This window comes from Tursiops truncatus, chromosome 2 (genome assembly GCF_011762595.2).
Source record: "Tursiops truncatus isolate mTurTru1 chromosome 2, mTurTru1.mat.Y, whole genome shotgun sequence".
NCBI classification, from domain to species: domain Eukaryota; kingdom Metazoa; phylum Chordata; class Mammalia; order Artiodactyla; family Delphinidae; genus Tursiops; species Tursiops truncatus.
Genome location: NC_047035.1, coordinates 26,779,314 through 26,800,180, shown reverse-complemented (window position 1 = coordinate 26,800,180; position 20,867 = coordinate 26,779,314). Strand labels below are relative to the sequence as shown.

Here is a 20,867-nt window from a genome sequence, read left to right as displayed (position 1 = left end):
CTGCTTTTAAGGCTTATTTCTCCTTATTTGTATTCTCAGCAGTTTGGTTGTGATGGGCCTTGTTGTGCTTTACTCTGTGTTTATCCTACTTGAACTTCTTGAGTCTGTGCATTTATGGTTTTCATCAGATACAGATAATTGTAGCCATTGTTTCTTTTCTTTTTTTTAAATTGAAATATAGTTGATGTACAACATTATGCTGGATCAGGTGTACTATGTACTGATTTGACATTTGCATACATTAATGAAATGATCTTCATGATAAATCTATCTGTCCCCATACAAGTTATTACAGTTTTATTGACCATATTCCTTATGCTGTCTGTATATTACTTCCCTGTGGCTTATTTATTTTATAACTGGAAGTTTGTACCTCTTAATCCTCTTTCCCTATTTCACCTCACCCACCCCTGCTCTGGCAATCACCTGTTTATTCTCTGTATCTGTGAGTCAGTTTTTGTTTTGTGTTTGTTTTGGTGTTTAGATTCTGCACATAAGTGAGATCATATGGTATTTGTCTTCCTCTGTCTGACTTATTTCACTTAGCATAATACCCTCCGGGTCCATCCATGTTTTCACAAACGGCAAGATTTCCTTTTTTTCATGGCTGAGTAATATTCCACTTTATATATATATATATATATATATATATATATATATATATATATATATACCGTATCTTTCTTATCCATTCATCTACTGATGAACACCTAGGTGGCTTCTCAAATTCCAGCTGCCTTAGCCCCCTAAACTTTGACCTCTGTCTCCTCAGCTCAGCCAGACCTCCCTCCCCATGCTCCACTTGGGGTTCCCCACCTCTGTGCCAGTGTCCAGGAAGCATCTCAGGCAGAAGCCAGGGTGACTGCAGGGCCCACTTCATTTGTTTCCCTTCCCTTGGGGATCACAGTTCTGTGCTACCTCTTGTCCACTGTGTGAAAACAGTTGTATCTTGTATTTTTTCCAGTTTTCTAATTGTTTATAGCCGGAAGGCAAGTCTGGTAACAGTTATTCTCTCATGGCGAGAAGTGGAGTCCCAAAGCCTTCTATTAAATAACCTTTGCTTGCAACTACAGAGTGGAGGAGAGAATTAAATCTGTGGAACGTGGATGGTTCTCTTGCCTTAGCTGCCTCACAGGATTAGGGCGAGGGTCATACAGGACAATCGTGAAATACTCTGGGATGGTGGTTAAAATACAGATTCCCAGGCCACCCACAAAACAGAAGCTGGAGTTTGGGGCCCAGGGATCTGCATTAATTTAAGTAAGCTCCCTGGATAAATATTTCGCACATTGAAGTTTGACAACCCTGCTGTAGTGCCTCCAAAGCCAGGATTGAAGACTGGAGGGGGAGTTGTGTGCAAGAGTACTTCTGCCTCATCTCCTTCCAAAGGGGTTTGAAGGTAGAAAGGGAGTCTCTGGAGGTCAGGAATTCAGCCTGCACTCTAGGAGTTAGTAAGAGCTCCTGGGCCCGCTGCTCCCATCGTTCTTCAGCACTTCGCTTTTCCATTATCTCTTATTGACAAGCTCATTTCTTTTTGCCAGATATTCCTCCTTAGCTCTGCTCACTAAATTCCTCTCAGCTGCCAAACTTCTCCACCCACTAATAATTCCCAGCGGCCCTGTTCAACAAGGTATCCTGCACTTCTTTTACCAGAGTCTGCTTTCCCAGATGTGTTCCTAGGATGTCCTCTGCCAGTGCTACACTGGCAGCTGTGATGATCAGTGATTGGTGGCTACTGCCACCCTTTGGGTTGGCCTGTCCTCACAAACGCTCTGTTGCTTCAGCCATTGGTTGCATAGGGCAGCAGGGCAACCACCCAGGAGGATGTTCCCTAGACTCAAGGAGGCAGGTCCCTGCCAGACATGGACAGAGCTGTTTGGTGCTTAAGGCGCAGTGTGCTTGGAAATTGTGATGCTGATGAATCTGAGGTGCTCGTTCAATTCATGGTCTACAGAAGGTCTGTTCAACTGGGACTTTTCTCCACACCTCTCCCCACCCCACCTTGGACCTCTTTCCAGCTCCCCTCCAAGGACCTCTGAAATCCCACCTTCTCCATTTTTTTTCAGTGTGTGAACATGCTCCATTTCAAGGAGTACCTGTTAAATATTACAGCAAAACCCTCTGAATACTGAAGTTTACACACATCACAAATGCATTATTAGAAGGTTGTGCTGGCCGCCATTGTGACATCATCACGTTAGAATCAAATTGTTGCAGGGGTTTTTTTTGTAAATTTATTTATTTATTTGTTTGTTTTTGGCTGTGTTGGGTCTTCATTGCTACGCACGGACTTTCTCTAGTTGTGGCGAGCAGCGACTGCTCTTCGTTGCGGTGCTTGGGCTTCTCATCGCTGTGGCTTCTCTTGTTGCGGAGCACAGGCTCTAGGTGCGCGGACTTCAGTAGCTGCAGCACGTGTGCTCAGTAGCTGTGGCCTGCGGGCTCTAGAGCGCAGGCTCCGTAGTTGTGGCGCACGGGCTTAGTTGCTCTGCGGCATGTGGGATCTTCCCAGACCAGGGATCAAACCCGTGTCCCTTGCATTGGCAGGAGGATTCTTAACCACTGCGCCACCAGGGAGGTCCCAAATTGATGCAGTTTTAAGCAACTCTATAGGCCACCTTGTCCAAACCTGCCATTTGACGTGTTAAGAGATTGAGCTTTACAGATTATTATACAGAATCTCAGGACTCAAAGGGAAGCTCTGATCTTCTGACTCTCAAGGGAACAAACACTCTGCTGTCATACTGTGGTGTCCACCAGCATCACTGCCATCACCAGTATTACCAAACATTTACCGCGTTGTGTAGTACTTCTTTTTTCTCATTTAATTCACAAAACAAATCTATGGGAAAGTTCCTTTAAATCAGTTTTATTGAGTTCTAATTTGCATACAGTAGACTGCATCCATTCAAAGTACACAGTGTGAATTTTTATACATGTATATACCCAGTTAAATCTCCACCACCATCAATATACAAAACATTTCCATCACCCCCAGAAGTTTCTCATGCCACTTGCCAGTCCACCCTTCCTCTGCCCCTCCAGGCAGCTATGATCTGTTTTTTTGTCAAGATAGAGTGGTTTGTAGTTTCTAGAATTTTATACACATTGGATCATATGTATGTACGCTTCTGTGTTTGGCTTTTCCCGCTCACTGGAATGGTTTTGAGATGCATCCAGCTGGTTGCATGTATCATTACCCTGTTCATTTTTGTTGCTAATATATGGACATAGCACATTTTGGTTATCTAGTCACCTGTTAAAGGACATTTCAGTTGTTCGTTATCCCCATTTTAAAGATGAGCAGACTAAGGCAAAGAAAGGTAACCTTGCCAAAAGTCACACAGCTAGTAAATGACAACATCAGGATTTGGAAGGCAGCTGTGCTCACCACTCCATTACTAACGCAGCATAGCTCAGCACCGGGCTTTGAATGCAGGTCTTGGCTCCAGCGTCCTTGCTCTTGGCCTCTGAGCTGTAACAATGGTGCGACCCTCCGCTGTGCTGGCATCTCCTCGCACAGGTTGGTTGTGTCCATGTCAGTTCCCAGGTGTGTAAGATAGAGTGCTGGCATTACTGACGGGAGGCTTAATACAATTTCATTAAGGAAGGGGAGAAGAAAGATACTGTTTTCAGAGAATACCCCTACTATTCTTTTCCCCTTCACAAACTTGGAATGTGAAATTTGTGAATTGGCCTTAATTTTGGCTCCAGAGGTTTGACGCATAAAACCCTTTCTTGTCAGAGTGCACTTGATGTTACCTTCTAGGAGGTATGCCTCTTCCCTGGCATAAATCTGTTTTCCATGCAGTTATGCCTGAGTCCTGTAGTGGAAAATCAGTTCATATGTTCCACTTCACACTCGACTTAGTCCATTTCACTGTATGTGAATGTTTAGAATCCATTATGCAATAGGAATCATATGTTACATATAACTAGTTTCTAGAATTATCTTTGCTCAGGGAATTACTTGGTTGGCTAGTTAAGGCTGCTCCTTTGAACTTAGAATAACCAGTGGGTGGGGAGACTCCACGAAATGATTGCCCTGAACCATCCATGGACGCTCATTCAGCAGTGACATTAAACAGATCTCTGGGCACCTGTGAGGGAACCTGCTGGTTCCCTTAATAAAATCACATCCAGGTTCCTTGAGGTCATCAGTGAGGAGTATTCTCACCTGGGAAGGGACTGCTCGTCTTCTGGTACTTGGTGGGGGTGGGCAGTTGACGAGTCGTCTCAAAGGAGAAGATGAATCTCCAGGAACAGAGATGAGAAGCCACGGTCCAGGGCCTCCTCCCAGCGCCTTGGAGGTGAGTTCCACTGAGGAGAGCCAAGGGGTCTTCATGCAGCGCCTCCTGTGGCTCGTGCTGCTCCCATGCCGACGGTGATGAGTGAGACAGCCCGTGCCCTCCAGGATTCTCTGACCTAGTGAGAAATGCCCGCTCTTCTTTCCTCCTCTTCTGTTTTCGTTTTGTTTTGTTTGCGGTACGTGGGCCTCTCACTGTTGTGGCCTCTCCCGTTGCAGAGCACAGGCTCCGGACGCGCAGGCTCAGCGGCCATGGCTCACGGGCCCAGCCGCTCCGCGGCACGTGGAATCTTCCCAGACCGGGACACGAACCCGCGTCCCCTGCATCGGCAGGCAGACTCTCAACCACTGCGCCACCAGGGAAGCCTATCTTTCCTCCTCTTCTTTTATAGAAGACTTTGAGAAGCCATGTCTCTCGAGATACATTTCTCAGCATTCAGCCTCCCTGGATCACTCTTGATACATGGTGCTTCTTCTTCCCTGGGGAAGAAGCCGAGGGAGAGAAGAGAAGCACTTCCTCCCATCCATTGACCCCTCAGGCTTCCGAGGGAAGAGAACAGAAAAACAGAAGAAGGAAGGAGCTGTTGAGATCGGATGTGTTTTTTGAACGAGAAGCAAAGAGTGAGTGCCGTGTAGGGGTGGTTTGGGGGATCTGTTGGTTAACCGGAATGTATTGGCAGCGGGACTGTTTGCAAGACCACGGCATGCTGAGCTCAAATGTTTTTAGGGGCCAGGCAGGTAATATAAACACTTGAAACAGCAGAAGTGTTCAACTGTAAAGAATGGTGGGGCCTGTGGTGAGCTTGGAGGGGAGATGGCATGACCTGAAAGTTTTCAAATTCAGATTTCAAAAAATGACAGAATTTTAAAATATCACTTTATGAACAGGACAAAATGCATCTGCAAGTTGGATTAGGGCTTTGGGAAGGGATTTGCAAATCCTTCCTAAGACATTGGAGGGCTCTCCTCTAGGGGAACACAGGACTTTGTTGGGGAGACAAAACATGAAAGATGGAAAGCATTACAAGGGTTAAATAGCTTAGACAGCAGTGTACTGAGTGACAAAGGTAGCAAGTAGTTGTTGCTATATTGGTGATTTATGTTATTAAGGGCTCTCGTGAGGTCAGAAGAGGAAGTGATCCCTGTAGGCTGAGGGCCCTTCAGGAAGAAGGAAGAACTTGCCTGGGTCCTAAAGGCTGGATAGGATTAGGTTAGGCAGAGAAACACGTGCACAGCCTTCCAAGATAAGTTGCCTGGCATGAGGAGCGACTCCACGTTGAGGATGAATAAGGGGTTCATTCACCATAACCAGGAAGGAAGCTGCTTCTGCAGAGTTAAGCCCTGATTCTGGTCCATTCTCAACTACAGATAGTCAACATCCCCACATAAACTGCCTTTCATGAAGGTTAAAGATTGCCAGTCATCTAATTTGCTGATTCTAGGTAGATTTGCTCACAGCTAGAGCTGACACCGTGCTTCGGGGAAGTTGGGATTCGTGGTTCTGGAGAACAGCTAAGAATAATGGACAGCCAGAGCCCCCGAATGACCTCAGGGTCCCAAAATTGTAGGATGGCAAAACAGATCTTTCCTTTAGTGGCTTAATTATCCATTCCTATTCTTGGAATCAAGTTTCTAGTTTGCCCTAGGCCTTCAGACTTCTGTCATGGAAGGTTGTATGTTAGAGAAAGAACATTGGATCTGGAATAGGAGTGAACCCAGTCTCTACAGGCGACAGTGGGCAAGTCATTCATTCACTCATTCCTTTAACCACCATTTGTTGAATACCTGCTATGTGTGATGCTTGGAGCTGGGCACTGGGAACATGATGGTGTACAAACCATTCTTAGTCCTTGCCCTCATACAGCTTACAGTCTAGTCGGGGATATGGGGACTAATCAAATAGTCACACACTAAATAAGTAAGGACAAATTGCAGTTGAGTCCACTGAGGGAAGAGTCTGGAGTGCCATGAGGGAGAATGACGTGGAGACCTGTTTGGGGTTGGGAACTGAGGGAGGGCCACTCTGAAGAAGTGACTTTCAAACTTCGGCTTGAAGGAAGAGTAGAAGTTGCCAGCAGGGACTTCCCTGGCGGTCCAGTGGTTAAGACTTCGTGCTCCCAATCCAGGGGGCAACAGGTTTGATCCCTGGTCGGGGAACTAAGATCCCGCGTGCCACGTGGCATGGCCAAAAATAAATAAAAAATTGCTTGCCAGCGAAAGGAGTGTGGAGGCTGGGGGTTGGGAAGACCCTGGTAGAGGAGACAGGAGGCACAAAGTCCTGTCATCTCTCTGACGCCAGAAGTGTTTCCAGGCCTGTTTGGTCTCTTCCGGCTCTAAAATCCAGCTCTCAGAAAGTGAACCCTGGATGGAAAGTGAAACTTCAAAAGGGGCACTGAGAGGCACACAAATGGGAGAAAAGAAATTCTTTGTCTTTAAAAAAGGTAAACAGTATTCAGATTGAGATCATCTCTTAAAACACAATTAGATGTGGACTCAACTTTCAAAAAGTTTATCTCTGAGGTAAAGTCAAGTTAAGAAAGAACTTGTGAGCCCCCCAAATAATGGCTTTAAAAAAGTGGAAAGCCTCTGAAAACAGGAGCTTAAAAAAAAAGGATTAGCTCTTTCTTGCCTATAACCATCGCATCTTGGTGTAACCCAGGACTGCGGGTGGAATTATAACTCCCTCTTCCTGGCATCTCCCAGTGCCTCTGGGGCATGCCACTTCCCCACTGGAGAGGGCTGTGCTCTTTGCATCCTGGGGTCCAGGTGTGACAGAATCGAATACCTTAAAACCTTAGGAGTGATAAATCCTATGGCCAACCCAAAAGTGTGAAATTCCTAAAGGACAGGCTGAGTTGAGCCACTTCTAGCCAGGGGCAATTGGGAACTTAATTCTGCAAGTATAGCAATCTGGATGATCTGAGAGCTCCAAATTTAAGGGTAATTGCTCAATTTTCTATCCATGTCAACAGGGAAAATAGGTAAAAGTGGCTGAACACAGCCAAGCAATGAGGCTGGATGAGATGTGAGATGCTAGACTGTCAGTGGAATTAGAAAAATGCTATGTGTAGTGGGATATCGCTTTGTCGCCCCTCTCCCCATTCATCTCTGTCTCCGGGCTTTCTAACTCTCTTTTGGGCTCTTTCTCATTGCCTGCTTAATCCTTCCACCCTATCCTTCATCCGTTCTCCTGCAAGCAGCAGTCACTATTGGCCCAAGCAGTTTTAATGTGGAGAAAGAGAAAGTGGAAAGAATTCTTTAAGTGCAGATAAATTGGAACCCTGATATCTCAATTCTTTTCTCTTGCTTAGTATGAATGTTCCGTTATGTTGGCATTCCCTTCCTTAAGCTTACTGCAGCACACTGGACTTATTAGGTAGTACCCAAACCTAGTTCCTTTGCCTCCCTCTCTGTGCCTTGTTAAGCTTCATTCTATTTATAGGATACTGGGTATGAAATTTGAAAAAGAAGTCCTTCTTATAGGAAATGGTATTGATAATCAATGTTTGTAAGTGTTTACCAAGAGCCAGGCCCTGTGCTGCTTTACCTGCAATATTTCAGTTAATCCTCACAACATTTCTATGAAGAGACACTGTGATCATCGCCCTTTTACAGAAGAAGAAATTGAAGTTTTGTGATGTTTAGTAGCTCACAGAGGTCACATGGCTAGTAAGCAATGATGTGCTGGGAAATATTTAACAACCAGCTCTCTGGGGGAGAAAAAGTCCTCATTGGTAGAGTTTGCCGATTTCTGTGGTGTAAATGCTCCCATGAGGGCTGTTTTCAAGCTCCCAGCATGACATCAGTGACCACAGAACTGGGAAGAGATGGACAGTAGCACACCAGTATGTTTCCATCATACAGGTACATTGGATGTAAATAATTTCAAGAGCATAGGCAAAGTAAAATGTAGTAAAATTTAGGAAGTGGTGAGTTTTGAGTATTACCTTTGTTTTTAATATAATTTATTTAATTATAAGGATGTATAATTTAATGTTTAACAACGTTTATGTTTAACAACCTGCATGCGAAATTCCTAAAATTTTTAGCCAGCATGAGCTGCTCCAGGACATCACTGCTAGTAAGTGACGGAGCTGGAGTTGGGACATGGCCTTTGTGACTCATGATCACCTGTTCTCACCACCTTCGTCTTTGCTCTCAAAGTGTTAGGTTCGTTTCTCAAGCCTGCTTATCCCGGAAGCTTGCCTCCACTCATATTCCCACTGCCCTGCTGAAGATTTGTCATCCTTTCCTGATTCTCAGATTAACCCGCTGGCCCCTGTCCTCAGCTCTGCTGATCCTTTCCCCGTGAAGTCTTGGCAGCAACATCCAGGCTGAGCAGAGAAAAGCCAGAGAGACTAGGTCTTTAGGGCTCTGCAACACGAAGCAGAATCTTCAGGTTGGACCACGCCTCTCCTTCATGTTATGTTTTCTTTTCTATCAAATCCATTGGGATTGCTTTTAGATAATGAATTCTCTTCTGGGTCCTTTGGAGAGGAGAGCCTATTTTAAGGGGAGAGGAAGGAGTGTCACTGGGCTTGTGCAGGTGTCAGGGTGAGTAGTGGGGAGTATGGGAAGTTTGGAAGAACAGAGACCCCGCAGGGCACTCCCTGGGCTGTGGCGGGCTATGGCTGGAGCTCTCCCACCAGCGCAGTGCTCTGAGACACAGCTGAGGGAACAAACTGACATCACAGAGACTTGGGACACTCAAAAGACTGCATGGAACGTCAAAGAGCCCCAGCCAGGGGTGTTGGATCATGGTGCCAATACTGAGCTGAGATCATCATGGGCCACAGGTGGACTCAGTGCAGGTTCATTTTAGTATAGAAAATAAACTTTCTGTAAAGTGATTCTCTAAACAAAAGACTTGGTGCGCTTTACCTGTAGGCCATGTCTGTGGCTGGGACATTTGGAAAGACTTCCATAGGCAAATATGACAGTCAGGTGTTTTTGGGTTTTTTTTATCACTAGGTATATGGGAATGGACAGCCTAGAAATAAGGATGTCGTAGAGATAGAAGGCACCTCGTTTTGGTGATGAGGAAACTTGGGACAAAAGTTGACAAGTAACTGCACATGGTCAGCAAATCAGGGGCAGATCTGGGACCCAGGTTTCCTGCTCCTAATCAGGTGGACCCTCTAGTACAGCTCTGTGGACCAGGAATCTGGGTTCAGTTCTTCCTTGATAGACAGTTAAGGCCACATTCCTGGCAGCAAAAGAAAAATGAACTCTAGTAGATGTAGACTCTTGGGGCCCCAAGGGCAACTTCTTTACTCCCCAGTGTGGGTTTGGCCCCAGAGTGAGTGAGATGCCAGAGGAGTTACAGGGGACTTGCCAGAAGTTTCTTTAATGAAGCAAGAAAAGTTGTTTTGACTTGCTGTTGTTTTCTGCAGGAGGTAATTCAGGGTCCCATTCCCCTGCCGTGGGACAAGCATACACCATCGTGGAGTAGGTATCTAAGAGCTGATGGCATGGAATGGCTTAGCTCAGCACACATAGTAGAGACTGGTTTGGCTGCGCTCTTCTTGCCTCTTGCAGAGGCAGAGAGTCAGGGGAGCTTCTGCAAATGGAGTTAAGCTTGGAGCACATTTTGGTAGTTCTGCTTTGTCACCTCAGTTGTTCCGTACCTCGCCCTGGTCCAGCTGCAAAGCACAGCCCAGAGCGTTGACCAGACCTCCTGCTCTGCTGGCAGAGCTGGAACAGAGTGCTCTAGGCCCCTAGTGGGCCCCTACCCTCTCTGGGTCACACCAGCCTTCCAAGCGTTCCGTCACAAACAGCTCTGCCCGCAACGTGGTTGACAGCGACCTCTCTGGGACTCCATTTTCTTTGTTCACGTGAGCAGCTTACTGGGATGTCCCCGTCTGAAGAGGGAGAGTGGGGAGCATGACACAGACGTCCTGCCACGCATGCACGCGCATCGTAAAGGAAGCAGGTTGTATTAACCTTCCTCCAGGAACACAGAGAAAGCTCTGTCAGCATTCCATCGTGCTGTAGTCGGTTTGGAGGAATGTGGTTAATAGTAAATCATCCAACATTAAGCACTGACAAAAGTAAAGAGAGTTAAATCTCCCTGAAATAGTTGTAGAGATCTGGGTATTTATTCCGTAACTCCTTGGATTCTGTCCCTGTTGAATATGGAAGACGGGATCAGGGTAGGACAAAGCCAATCCCGTTTAGTTTCGTGAGATGGTCCTAGATGTGATGGTGAGCCGTGGTCCAGCTTTGGGGAGAGGCACGGGTACTTCTCCGCACAGCTGTGAAAGGAGTGGTGGATGAGGGCAGAGAGGAGATGAGGCCATATTGATGAGAACCATTGCCCAGGGACATCTTAGACTCAGATTTTTATGTGACTAGAAGGAGAGGCTCAGTGCTTTAGGATATCTGTTTCAAGTGACGGGGACTGTATAGAGAAGAGGCATAGTGTTCTCTGCCACACACAAGAAAAAGACAGGTGGATTTGTAGGTTGCTCCAAATAGTCTTTGTAACCCAAACCACAGCAAGCTGTGGCCTGGGGACTGTGCTCTCCAAGCAAACGGCCGTGATGCCTCGCTCATCTTGAAGTCTGACGGTCAGATAGTGCTTAGGTGAGACAGGAAGGGACAGGCGTGATTGTTCATCTGAAGTTGGACTCAGTGCATCACTTAGACCTCAGTTGAAGTCTTTCCTTCCAACACATGGGGATTAGTTTCTAAAGAAGAACCTGAGATAACAAAGCCTAGGTATAGCAGAAATCCAGGGGAGCAGTGATAGGGACCCTTTTACCCTAGCGAGAGACGAACTTGATATGGCCAACTGGTAGGTCTTCCTTTCCAGCTTCAGGTCCTCCCAGCTGTCTAAAAATGCCCAGATGTTTGGTGTGTGCATGTGTGTACTCACCTATATATACACACACACGCGTGGGGACACATACTGGGAATGTGATTCCTGAGTGCATAAGTGTGGTTGACGGACTGGGTTTACCTAAAAGACCCTTTAAGAGGAAGCTCTTGAAAGATGATTACAGAATTGAGACACCATCATTTAAAAGTGCCCGAGGCAAATGCCTTTGAAAATTGCTGCAGCGGAGGGACGGAGAAAGAACCCGGCAGCCCTTGATTGTTGCCCCGTTCCCTCAGGACCCGTCCCCCCCTCCCCCTCTGTTTCTCATCTGATGAGAGAGAGAGCAGCAGTAAGACTCCTCATCTATCTTATGAAAATCCGATTGGGAATGGCTGTGATCAAAACCAGCTGGCTGTCACCGGCAGTGGCCTTGCGAGGAGGGAACCGCTCAGAAGCATTCTGTATGTGGCGGAGTCACGGCTGGCACTGATCAAAGGAGCATTTTTGTAATAAATATATATAAGGAAAAAATACAAAACCTAAGGATTTAGAATAAAAGCAGGGTAGTTTGTCTTGTTTTTTTCAGCGTAACATGGAGAGGATGAAATAGAATCAGATATGCCTGGTTTCTAACACAGAAGCCAGGCATATCTGGCGGCTCTGAGAAGGTGCTCTCTGTCACATTAATACCATATCACTGATCTTGGGCCTTACTGAAGAGAGTGGAGAGTTCCTCACTTTCCATTCCTTCCAGCCACTTCATTCCTCGTCACCTTTGAAGTCGCTTACCACCCCTCGCCCTTAACACATCTCTACGGATCAAAGCTGGAACTGCCACGAAGCTCCCAGAGAGCTCTTGGGGTGGCAGGGAGCATCCCTGTTCATTGTTCTTCTTTTCCTTCAGCTGTTGGTAACCACTGTGCGGTTGTTCCCTAGAGACCACTCCAGTGCGTGACACCAGGGTCCTCCCAGTGTCAGGCTCCTGGGCTGAACAGGATCCTTCCCTATGGAGAACCCCTGTTGGGCCGTGCTTGCCTCCCATGAGCACTGCCTTTGAATTGCTCCAAAGGGTCAGTCCTGGCTGACGACCCTTTGTGCGGTCAATACTGACTCTTCCACAACCCCTGGTGGACTGCGTGGGGTGATGGGGCAAATCGCATTCTAGGGGATTGCATTCATGCTCCTTCCGGAGAGTGCCACCACCCCTCTGTGGGTAATATGCTGAGGCCCGGCCTGCACACCCACAGTAGACCGCGAGCTAAGTCACCACTCAGCACAGCCTCCTGTCTGCCCACCACCCAGCCGGCACCACACCCCCTGAGGCCCGGCTCATCTCAGAAATGGACTCAGTCCAAGCCCTCCCGTCCAGCCCGTCGTCAGCCAGGAGAGTGGCCACGGCGTGGGTGGCTGGGAGGAACAACCGGCTCTTTCGATTTTCTTCCTGAGGTCGGGGATCTCTTTCCCCAGCAGCAGGAGGAGGGGGTGGGTTTGGCAGGAGCATGGAGACATCTCAACGTACGGGACATAGATAAACCGCCCCCCACCCAAGCCAGCGCCTCAGGACGGACATCTTCCTGCCCCTGTCATTCGCTTCCTCAGGGACCTGCATGGGCACCTTTTGCTCGTGATCAGTCCTGTTTCTCGGTCCCTGCAGTGGACCTTCTGGCCAGCAGCATCACAGTTTTCAGACTCTTCTCCCGTGGCTGCCTCACTCCTCCCCTCCCAGTGACCTGGCCGGATCAGGTGAAATCACCGGGGATCGGTCCTCATAAAGCAGACCCGCCAGGGACCTGCAGATGCATTTTTGCCCCGGAACCCCAGTGCGTCCGGGGAGTGCAGGGGCCCAGGAGCTCCTCTGAGACCGTCCCTTTCCCTTGTTCCTTCGGGTGTTGGAAGCCTGTTGCCTACCACTTTCCCCTTTTCTTCTCCCTTTAAAAAAATTCTCCATTTTTTCACTTAGAAAAAAAAATTATTTATACGATTGAGATCCACTAATTAAAGCCATTTTCTGGTATTTGGTTACTGGAGTGTTTGATGTCTCTCTGACAAGACCATGAAATGCATGGAGTGTCCACAGGGACAGAATTTGCTGAACACGGCTCTTTGTAAATGAGGGGACACAGTGTCGCAGCAGCTCATGAATATGAAACGCCCATGATGCCACCTCAGTGGACTTGGGAACACAGATGAATCCTGTCATGTGCTAAATGAGACCAATTTCTTTCATTTAACTTCATCTTCAATCAGACCTTCTTCCATTTGCCTGTTTAAAATTCCCCATACGTGATGCAGAAGGTAACAGCATTCAGTAAAACAAAGTTTTGCAGCTGCAGAGAAAAATTATAATGATCTCAGGTGTAAAGTTGCAATCTCCTGGAAACGTGGACATTCTTTCCTTTCGCTCACGAGCTCTGCTGAGAGTCTGTTGACTTTGAGTGCAACATTGGGGGTTGTCTGGACTGCTCTTCTTGGGGTGTCCCTCCACAGCGTGTCCAGGCCCCTTTCGGGTGGGTTACTGAATGTGGCTGTGAATTATGCAGGGTGGACGTGAGCCCTCAGCAGCCCACGAGTGCTCTGCTGTGGCCAGGGCACTGGGCGGGGGAGCAGCTCTGGGAAGAGATGGTGTGGGACCGCATGGGGCCTCTGCCGTGGGGGGCACAGTTAGTGGGTGAAGCGAGACGGGCAGATGTCATCATTCAGCACCCGGAGGAACCTGACAAGGTAGGCCAGCCCCTGGTATCGTTTACTAAGGCGTCAAGGTCAGAAAGTGCTCGAGTTAGAAGAGACTTTATGTAGCTCTCTAGAAACCCTTCTGGCCACGACCAGAAAATTCCATTCAGAAACCCCCAACCAAGAAAATCAGCAAAGAGTAGAACCTAAAAGGGACACAGAGAGGAGGGGTTCCCTGCCTGAGCCATCTTTGCCTGGGTGGGACCGAGGGCCGGATCAGGGTGCCTCCTTCGTTCTCTCCTTCCTCTGCGCCAGGGAAAGAGCCTGAGTAATGCTCAGGGTGTACTCATTACAAGCGGAGCCTGATCTAAGAAATCACTTTCTGTTCTTGTACCAAAACAAGCCAACAACAGCTAGATGTGAAGGCAGGCTATCATGAAATACGTTGCAGAGATCTGGGGCCAGGGTCTCTGCAGGAGGCAGGCAGGCTTCTTGCTGTCGAGCCACAGGGGCAGAAAAGGATCCCTCTGGGACTTCCCTGGGTACTTAGCATTTTAGTGTGCGGGTGTGATGGTATTACGGGCAACGTGTGCATTTCAGGGCAAGTGGCAGCTTCTCGCATCTTTGAAACCAGTTGTAATTGATCCTACTGGTGTTCCCACATGTTTCTATTATTTATTTCTATTACTTATTTAAGCACCCCTCATTTATTTCTGTGGTTTCATCTGGTAGTTGGTTTGTTGGTAGATCTGGCAGGCTAGTATGCTGGTATCTTGATGAGTTTTCCATTTGGCAACCTCTCTCTTTGGAATTAGCTCTTACTGCTGTTGCTGTTCATTAACAAGCCTTTACTGGGGACTCCCTGAAGGTGGCATGTGGAGTGGGGCACGCTAGAGATCAAGAGGAAGCCCAGGGTGAAGAGCAGTGTGACCCAGCCTCAGGATGGAAGCCCAGCAGTCCATATGGACCCAATTTGGATGACTCTTCCTCTGTAACTTTGTCCCCACTCCTCCATTGTTTCTTGTATATGCACAGGCCCTTCCCAGGAGGCCTTGCAGCTCTCAAGTGAGGCAAAGCCTCTGTTGTGATGTCGTCAAATCCAGGATGTATCTAAGGATTGCTCTTGGTTGTTCTTGCGAAATGAATCCTGCCTAGGCAACTTTGGGACTCAGTAACACTTATACTGTAATTAGAATGATATAGAGAAGATGGACATGGCCCATCCATGTGTGTGACTTGCAGATTTGAGGGGCATTTATTGATCCAGTTCCGTTCAGTTGTCCTTTAGTTTGCCCATCTTTGGGAATGCAGAAGTGACTGGGACGTGGTCTTCACCCTCCACTAGTTCAGCATCTAGGAGGCAGGCCGAGGGCAAATTTCACTTGCTCTACCTACAGCAAAGTAATCAGGTCCATCCTGTGTCCTTGAATATACAGCATTGTGGAAAGGTAGAGTAGGAAGCTCTGAATTCTGCCTGTTGGGTTCCAAGATGATTCACAAAGGAGGGGATGTGCATTTTCCTTATTCTGCTCATTTATCATCATTTTTTTAATGTATAGACCCTCCCTTTGCAACTTTTCCATGCTGGGTCCATCTTGGTTTGCCCCTAATATGCCTCCAAAGAGGTCTTGCCTATAGTAGGCACCCAGGCGTCTCCTGGCCGGTTGATGCAGGTCCTTCCTCACCTGGTACCTGACGCCCTCTCTCCTGCTTCGCCCCGAGCTGCTCTCTCCTGGGCCCTGCACGCCAGCCACGCCACCCTTTTAGCAAGTTCCTCCTCACCTCCTAGCGCCTTTATGCACGTTGTCCCCTGCCTGGCTTAGTCCTGCTTATCCTTCAGTGGCCCTGTCCTAGTTCAGAGACCTTCCCTAACTCGACACTCCACCCCCCCAAAATCCTGAATTAGATCCTCTCTGGACTGAATTAAGGGCATTATGCAGCATCCATTTGATAGAAAACTAGATGGTCATTTAAAAGAATAAGATGCACATGTACATTGAAAAGGACAGATAAAAGTAAGTCGCAGGACTTCCCTGGAGGTCCAGTGGTTAAGACTCCATGCTTCCGCTGCAGGGGGCATGGGTTCAATCCCTGGTCGGGGAACTAAAATCCCGCATGCCGCATGGCACAGCCAAAAAATAATTTAAAAAAAAAGAAAAGTTGGGGCTTCCCTGGTGGCGCAGTGGTTGAGAGTCCGCCTGCCAATGCAGGGGACACGGGTTCGTGACCCGGTTCAGGAGGATCCCACATGCCGCGGAGCGGCTGGGCCCGTGAGCCATGGCCGCTGAGCCTGCGCGTCCGGAGCCTGTGCTCCGCAACGGGAGAGGCCACAACAGTGAGAGACCCACATACCGCAAAAAAAAAAAAAAAAAAGTTGTAAAACAATGGATACGTAACATGATGCCATTTGCAAACATTTTAAAAGGACATATGTGCTGTGTATGCAGAAATTCTTTTCAGTAAACATATATGAGAAATGGTTAATAGCGATCGCCTCTAGGGAGATGGCTGGGATTCATATAAGGAAAGGACATTTTTCATCTTAAACTTGTCTACAGCATTTGAATTTATTACCACATATGATATTACTTTTGCCATTAAAAATAAAACATTAGGTCTCCCTGTTATTTTGGTCTCAGAGTCCAGTTAGCTCCCTTCACAGTGTGTGTCTTCATTTGCAGGCAGCACATTTATTTGTGTTTATTGCTACCTCCCACTACACTGGTGCTGCAGGAAGACAGGGCCCATGTCGGCTTTATCTGCTGTTGTTACTGGCACCTCTAGCACGGTGCCTTTCACAGAGGGGCTGCTCCATTCATCCCTTCAAGGATGAATGGATAAACGAATGAGCAAGTGAACAAATGCAGTTTCCCCACAGTGTGGCTAATTGGGCAACACGTGGGATACAGGCAGGTGAAAGGCAAGTGAGATGGCTGACATGAGAGGCTGGGAGCAAATGCAAAGAGCAGGGAAGGCCCGTTTTGTTAAGGAGTCTGAGCTGGGAGAGAGCAGCGGGTAACTGGTCAGCAGGGGGCGCTGTCTGGGGGAGCTGAAACGAAGGATGAGGGCACCCGCTGCTGCGGCACTGACGTCTCAGCCCTTATTGCCTCGCCGGCCCTTTTCCTGGGGCCGTTCGAGGCATCCGTTCCCCTCCTTCTCCACGCAGCCACCGGGTCTCCAGTGTCGGTCCATTTTTCTCTCTGCACCATTTGGCCTTGTTGTAGGGAAGTAGCCAGTCGGCCATACGGTGAGGGAGAGACTTCCCTTAGTTACGGTTATTGGGAGACAGAGAAACACCGAGAACAGAGGACACTCGGTCGCAGGCAAAACGAAAGCTGTCCCAACTATAGGCAGTTGTCTCACGTCTCCACTAGTAGAGGCGTCTTTGAAGTCACTGGACCTTTGCAAAGAAAGCCTCTGGGCAGGGGTGGGGACAGCCTTTCTGGGAGGGGTGCAGTTGAACTGGAGCTGGAAGCCTGCTCTGTCCATTCTTAATGACTCACTTCACGCAAGCTACTTCATCTTGCTGAGCCTCAGTGTTCTCATCTGGAAGATGGTGACAACTGGGCAGGATTAAATGAGAAAATGAGGGTAGAGCCATATAGTTTCTCTCCATGCTCAATGTTTTATCTGTTAAACGAATAAGAATAATATAGAATATTTATTACTTATTAAGCATAGTGCTTGATATTTTAGATGATCGCATGTAATACAGCAACCCTGTGAGGTGGGTGTAGTTATGTTCCCCGTTTTACAGCTGAAGAAACTGAGGCACAGAAAGGATGAAGCCTCACAGCTAGTACACGGGGGAGCCAGGCTTCGAATGCTTCCAGTGCCTGCAGTCTCAGCCACTGGACAGGAGTCTTACCCATATGTTTAAGTAACCCATTGTTTCTGTTAATGTTCTTATTATCAGCAGCATCGAAGAAAATGAAACTAAAGTTAACATAATTATTGAATTTTTTTAAATAGTGGCTGCTTTTCAGTAGTCCTAGAGCATACTTCTTTGTTCCTCTTACTGTCTCTATTAAAATTGTTGCTTTTGAATGTTAAGCTTGACACCCTGAATCAGACACTAGGTCACTGGTTCAGGCTTGCAGGTCAAGTAGCCGTCACTGATTACAGGCAGAGCTGGATCATTCCACGCAGGTAATTTTGTGAAGAAGCGGATTGATTTCTCAAGCCCGTTTTCTTTTTCTAGGTTGGGTCATCCTGCATGTGTGTGTATGAGAGAGAGGGGTGGGCGGAAGGGAAGAGAGAAAGAGGACAGAAACTCCTGGGAACATGTTATATATATCCATAAGCAAGCACTTGTCTGTGATTGTAAATCAGAAACTGTAAAATTAGGAAGTTCTTTGAAGTTTGCCCGAAACCTGCTCCACGGCCACCTGTTCCACTGGGGCCGGCAGTTGGATGGCCAGGCTCTGCGGCGATGGCTCAAGCTGTCACTGCACCGGAACGCTCCAGCCTGCCTTGGCCTGGCTGTCATCGCTGGCTTGGTCCCGCTCAGGCAGTTCGCCGGTTTCTGTTGGACACCAGGCTTCCAATTAGAGAGAAGTCCCACTGTGTGGCCAGCCCCGCCAGTGCCGCTCTGAGCGGCCCCTTTGCCAAGGCCCGAGCTGACCTCCGCTCTGTCACAGATGGGCCAGCCCCACGCTCCTTCGTGCGCATTTGGAGGAGGGGGGTGGGGACAAACAGGGAAGCCACGGGGACTCAGAGTGGATAGTGGGCAGAAGTGCAGCTCCTCAGAGCTGGGAGAAGCTGGGCAGAGTTGACAGGACCCAAATGCTGACATTGCAGAGCAAGAGGGGACTTGGGGAAGACCCCGTCCTGAGCCCTGAGCACAGCAGGGAGCATTTTCTTACCAACTTCTGAATATTCATCTCAGGCTGGGCCTCACACCGAGGAGAGCCAGGAGCAGCTAACTGCCTCACGCCGGACCTGTCACACTGCTGATGGCGCATGGCACGGCCAGCTTCCGCCCTGCCCCACTGCAGGGCCCGTGCAGTCCTGCCAGCCTAGGAGCCCTCTCGGCCTGGACTCAGGGACGGTGCCATCGGCAGCCCTCACATGGACTGTATTCTTCACTCGGAGTGGACAGGGACGAGCAAGCTGAATTTCTGTTAGCATAAGAAATAGAAAATTAGAGAACTCCATCTCTAATTCTCATCTAAGCTCTGCACTGCGTCTTTCTAGATAGAGGACTTGCTGAATGTGATTCATTATTTCGGGGCTGGTGTATGTGTCTTCTTTATTTCCCTATCAGCATTTTCTTTTTATTTTCATCCCTTTAATCACTCTCTTTCTCTGCCTGTCTCTTTCTCTCTGTCTTATTTTCTCTGTCTCCGTCTCTCCCTTGCATGCTTTCTGTCTCTCTTTCCAGGTACGGCATCTGTAACCCCCCCATTGGAAGCAATAATAAAGACGCCAGGCTGGGAACTGACATTTATGTACTCGGGCTTAGCTTGACTGGAACCATCGCAAAGTCTAAATAATGAATAGCCTGAAAGTGGCAAGGGTCTTCCCAGCTGTTCTTGGAATGATTCTGCGTCTCTTAAAAAAAAAAAAAATTTTTTTTTTTTTAAATTTAGTCCGTGGAAGCAAAAACGAAGGGTGGGGGCTTCCCTGGTGGTGCAGTGGCTGAGAGTCTGCCTGCCGATGCAGGGGACACGGGTTCATGCCTCGGTCCGGGAAGATCCCACATGCCGCGGAGCGGCTGGGCCCGTGAGCCGTGGCCGCTGAGCCTACGCGTCCGGAGCCTGTGCTCCGCAACGGGAGAGGCCACAACAGTGAGAGGCCCGCGTACTGCAAAAAAAACAAAACAAACAAAAAAAAACGAAGGATGTCTTCACTGCTCTCTCCTCTCTGGAATTTTTCCTCCTTTTAATATTTGCAGTTGGTTTGGGAATTCCAGGACTGTCTCTCCCTGCTTGGCCTTTTTTTCTGCCCCATCTCTTTTTTTCTCTATGCAGACTGGTTAAAACAAAGAAAGCCCCTCTACCAGTCAGTGATACTCACTGAGAGAAGGCAGTACTTCTTTAAGGTGTTAGGTTGTCCCCAGGAGAAGATGGACGATTTTTCTGCTATAATAAGCAAGTTTCCACAATTAAGTGATGTGCTGTCTCTCTGTTTCTCCACTTGCATGACTTTGTTAGATTGACAAAGGGAATGGCCTCATGTCTCTTCCTATGTTTGTATGTCTGTCTCATGTGGAGAGTTCAGAGGAGGAGAATCTCCAAGAGACAGCAAGGGAAGTGTCATCTTTAGAGTCAGTGTTGTTTATTATATTAGACCCGGTAAGTGGAGACTCTGATCCTGGACACACTGCTGGGAAGCCAGGTCACATCATTAGGCGTAAAGTGACCTTCAGATACAGGCTCAGGCCTTGCAAAGACTAGGACGAGCTGATGCAGGTGTGAACCTTGGTCATGAGGAGGTGCACTCATGGTGACATCCACCTCGTGACACTACGCTTTCCCACTTCCTCTGTCTCTGACCACGCCAGGTTCATTCAGCTCCTCTTTTCTTTTCTCTCCTCTAATAAAAACACTTCCCCAAGTGCTGTCTGGGACTTTCTTCTCATTTCTTTACATTTCTCCTTAGAGAGCTACGCCAGTGGCTTCTAACCTGGAGCAAACGTCAGGATCACCCAAGAAATCTTAGGAAAAAATACAGACGCCTGAGCCCCACCCCACTAGGAGATTCTAGTCCAGCAGGTTCTGGGGTAAAGCCTGAGATTTGGGAATTGTTGAAGTTCTACCTTTGATTCCCATGCACACCTCTACTTCAGTTCCACAGCCCTAGACTGGGGTCCTAGAGGCCAGAGACCATTGTGTCCATTCTACCCAAAGCCTGTAGCCCTAACTGTGGCCGGCACGTTGAAGGTGGTAAGTAGCCAGTGGAGAAGCAGGCAAGATCCCCCATTCGTGCTGCTGACATTTTTGGCTTCTCCTCTCATTGCAGATATTCCTGTTATTCCGGACCTGGAAGAAGTACAGGAGGAAGACTTTGTTTTGCAGGTGGCGGCCCCTCCCAGGTATGTTAAATTAATATGAAGTTGGCAGGAGGCAGGGA

General features: G+C 48.0%; 1 protein-coding gene across 5 annotated transcripts in view; it reads left to right on the top strand.

Annotated features, from left to right (window-relative positions):
• Positions 1 to 20,867, top strand: part of IFT43 (intraflagellar transport 43) — an 88,097-nt gene that overhangs the window by 65,959 nt on the left and 1,271 nt on the right. For 4 of the 5 annotated variants that reach the window (XM_019920665.3, XM_019920654.3, XM_073800216.1 and 1 more), the window contains one exon: positions 20,757 to 20,829. In XM_019920665.3, coding sequence (XP_019776224.1) covers positions 20,757 to 20,829 — 73 coding nt within the window. The other variant, XM_073800217.1, reaches the window with a different exon arrangement.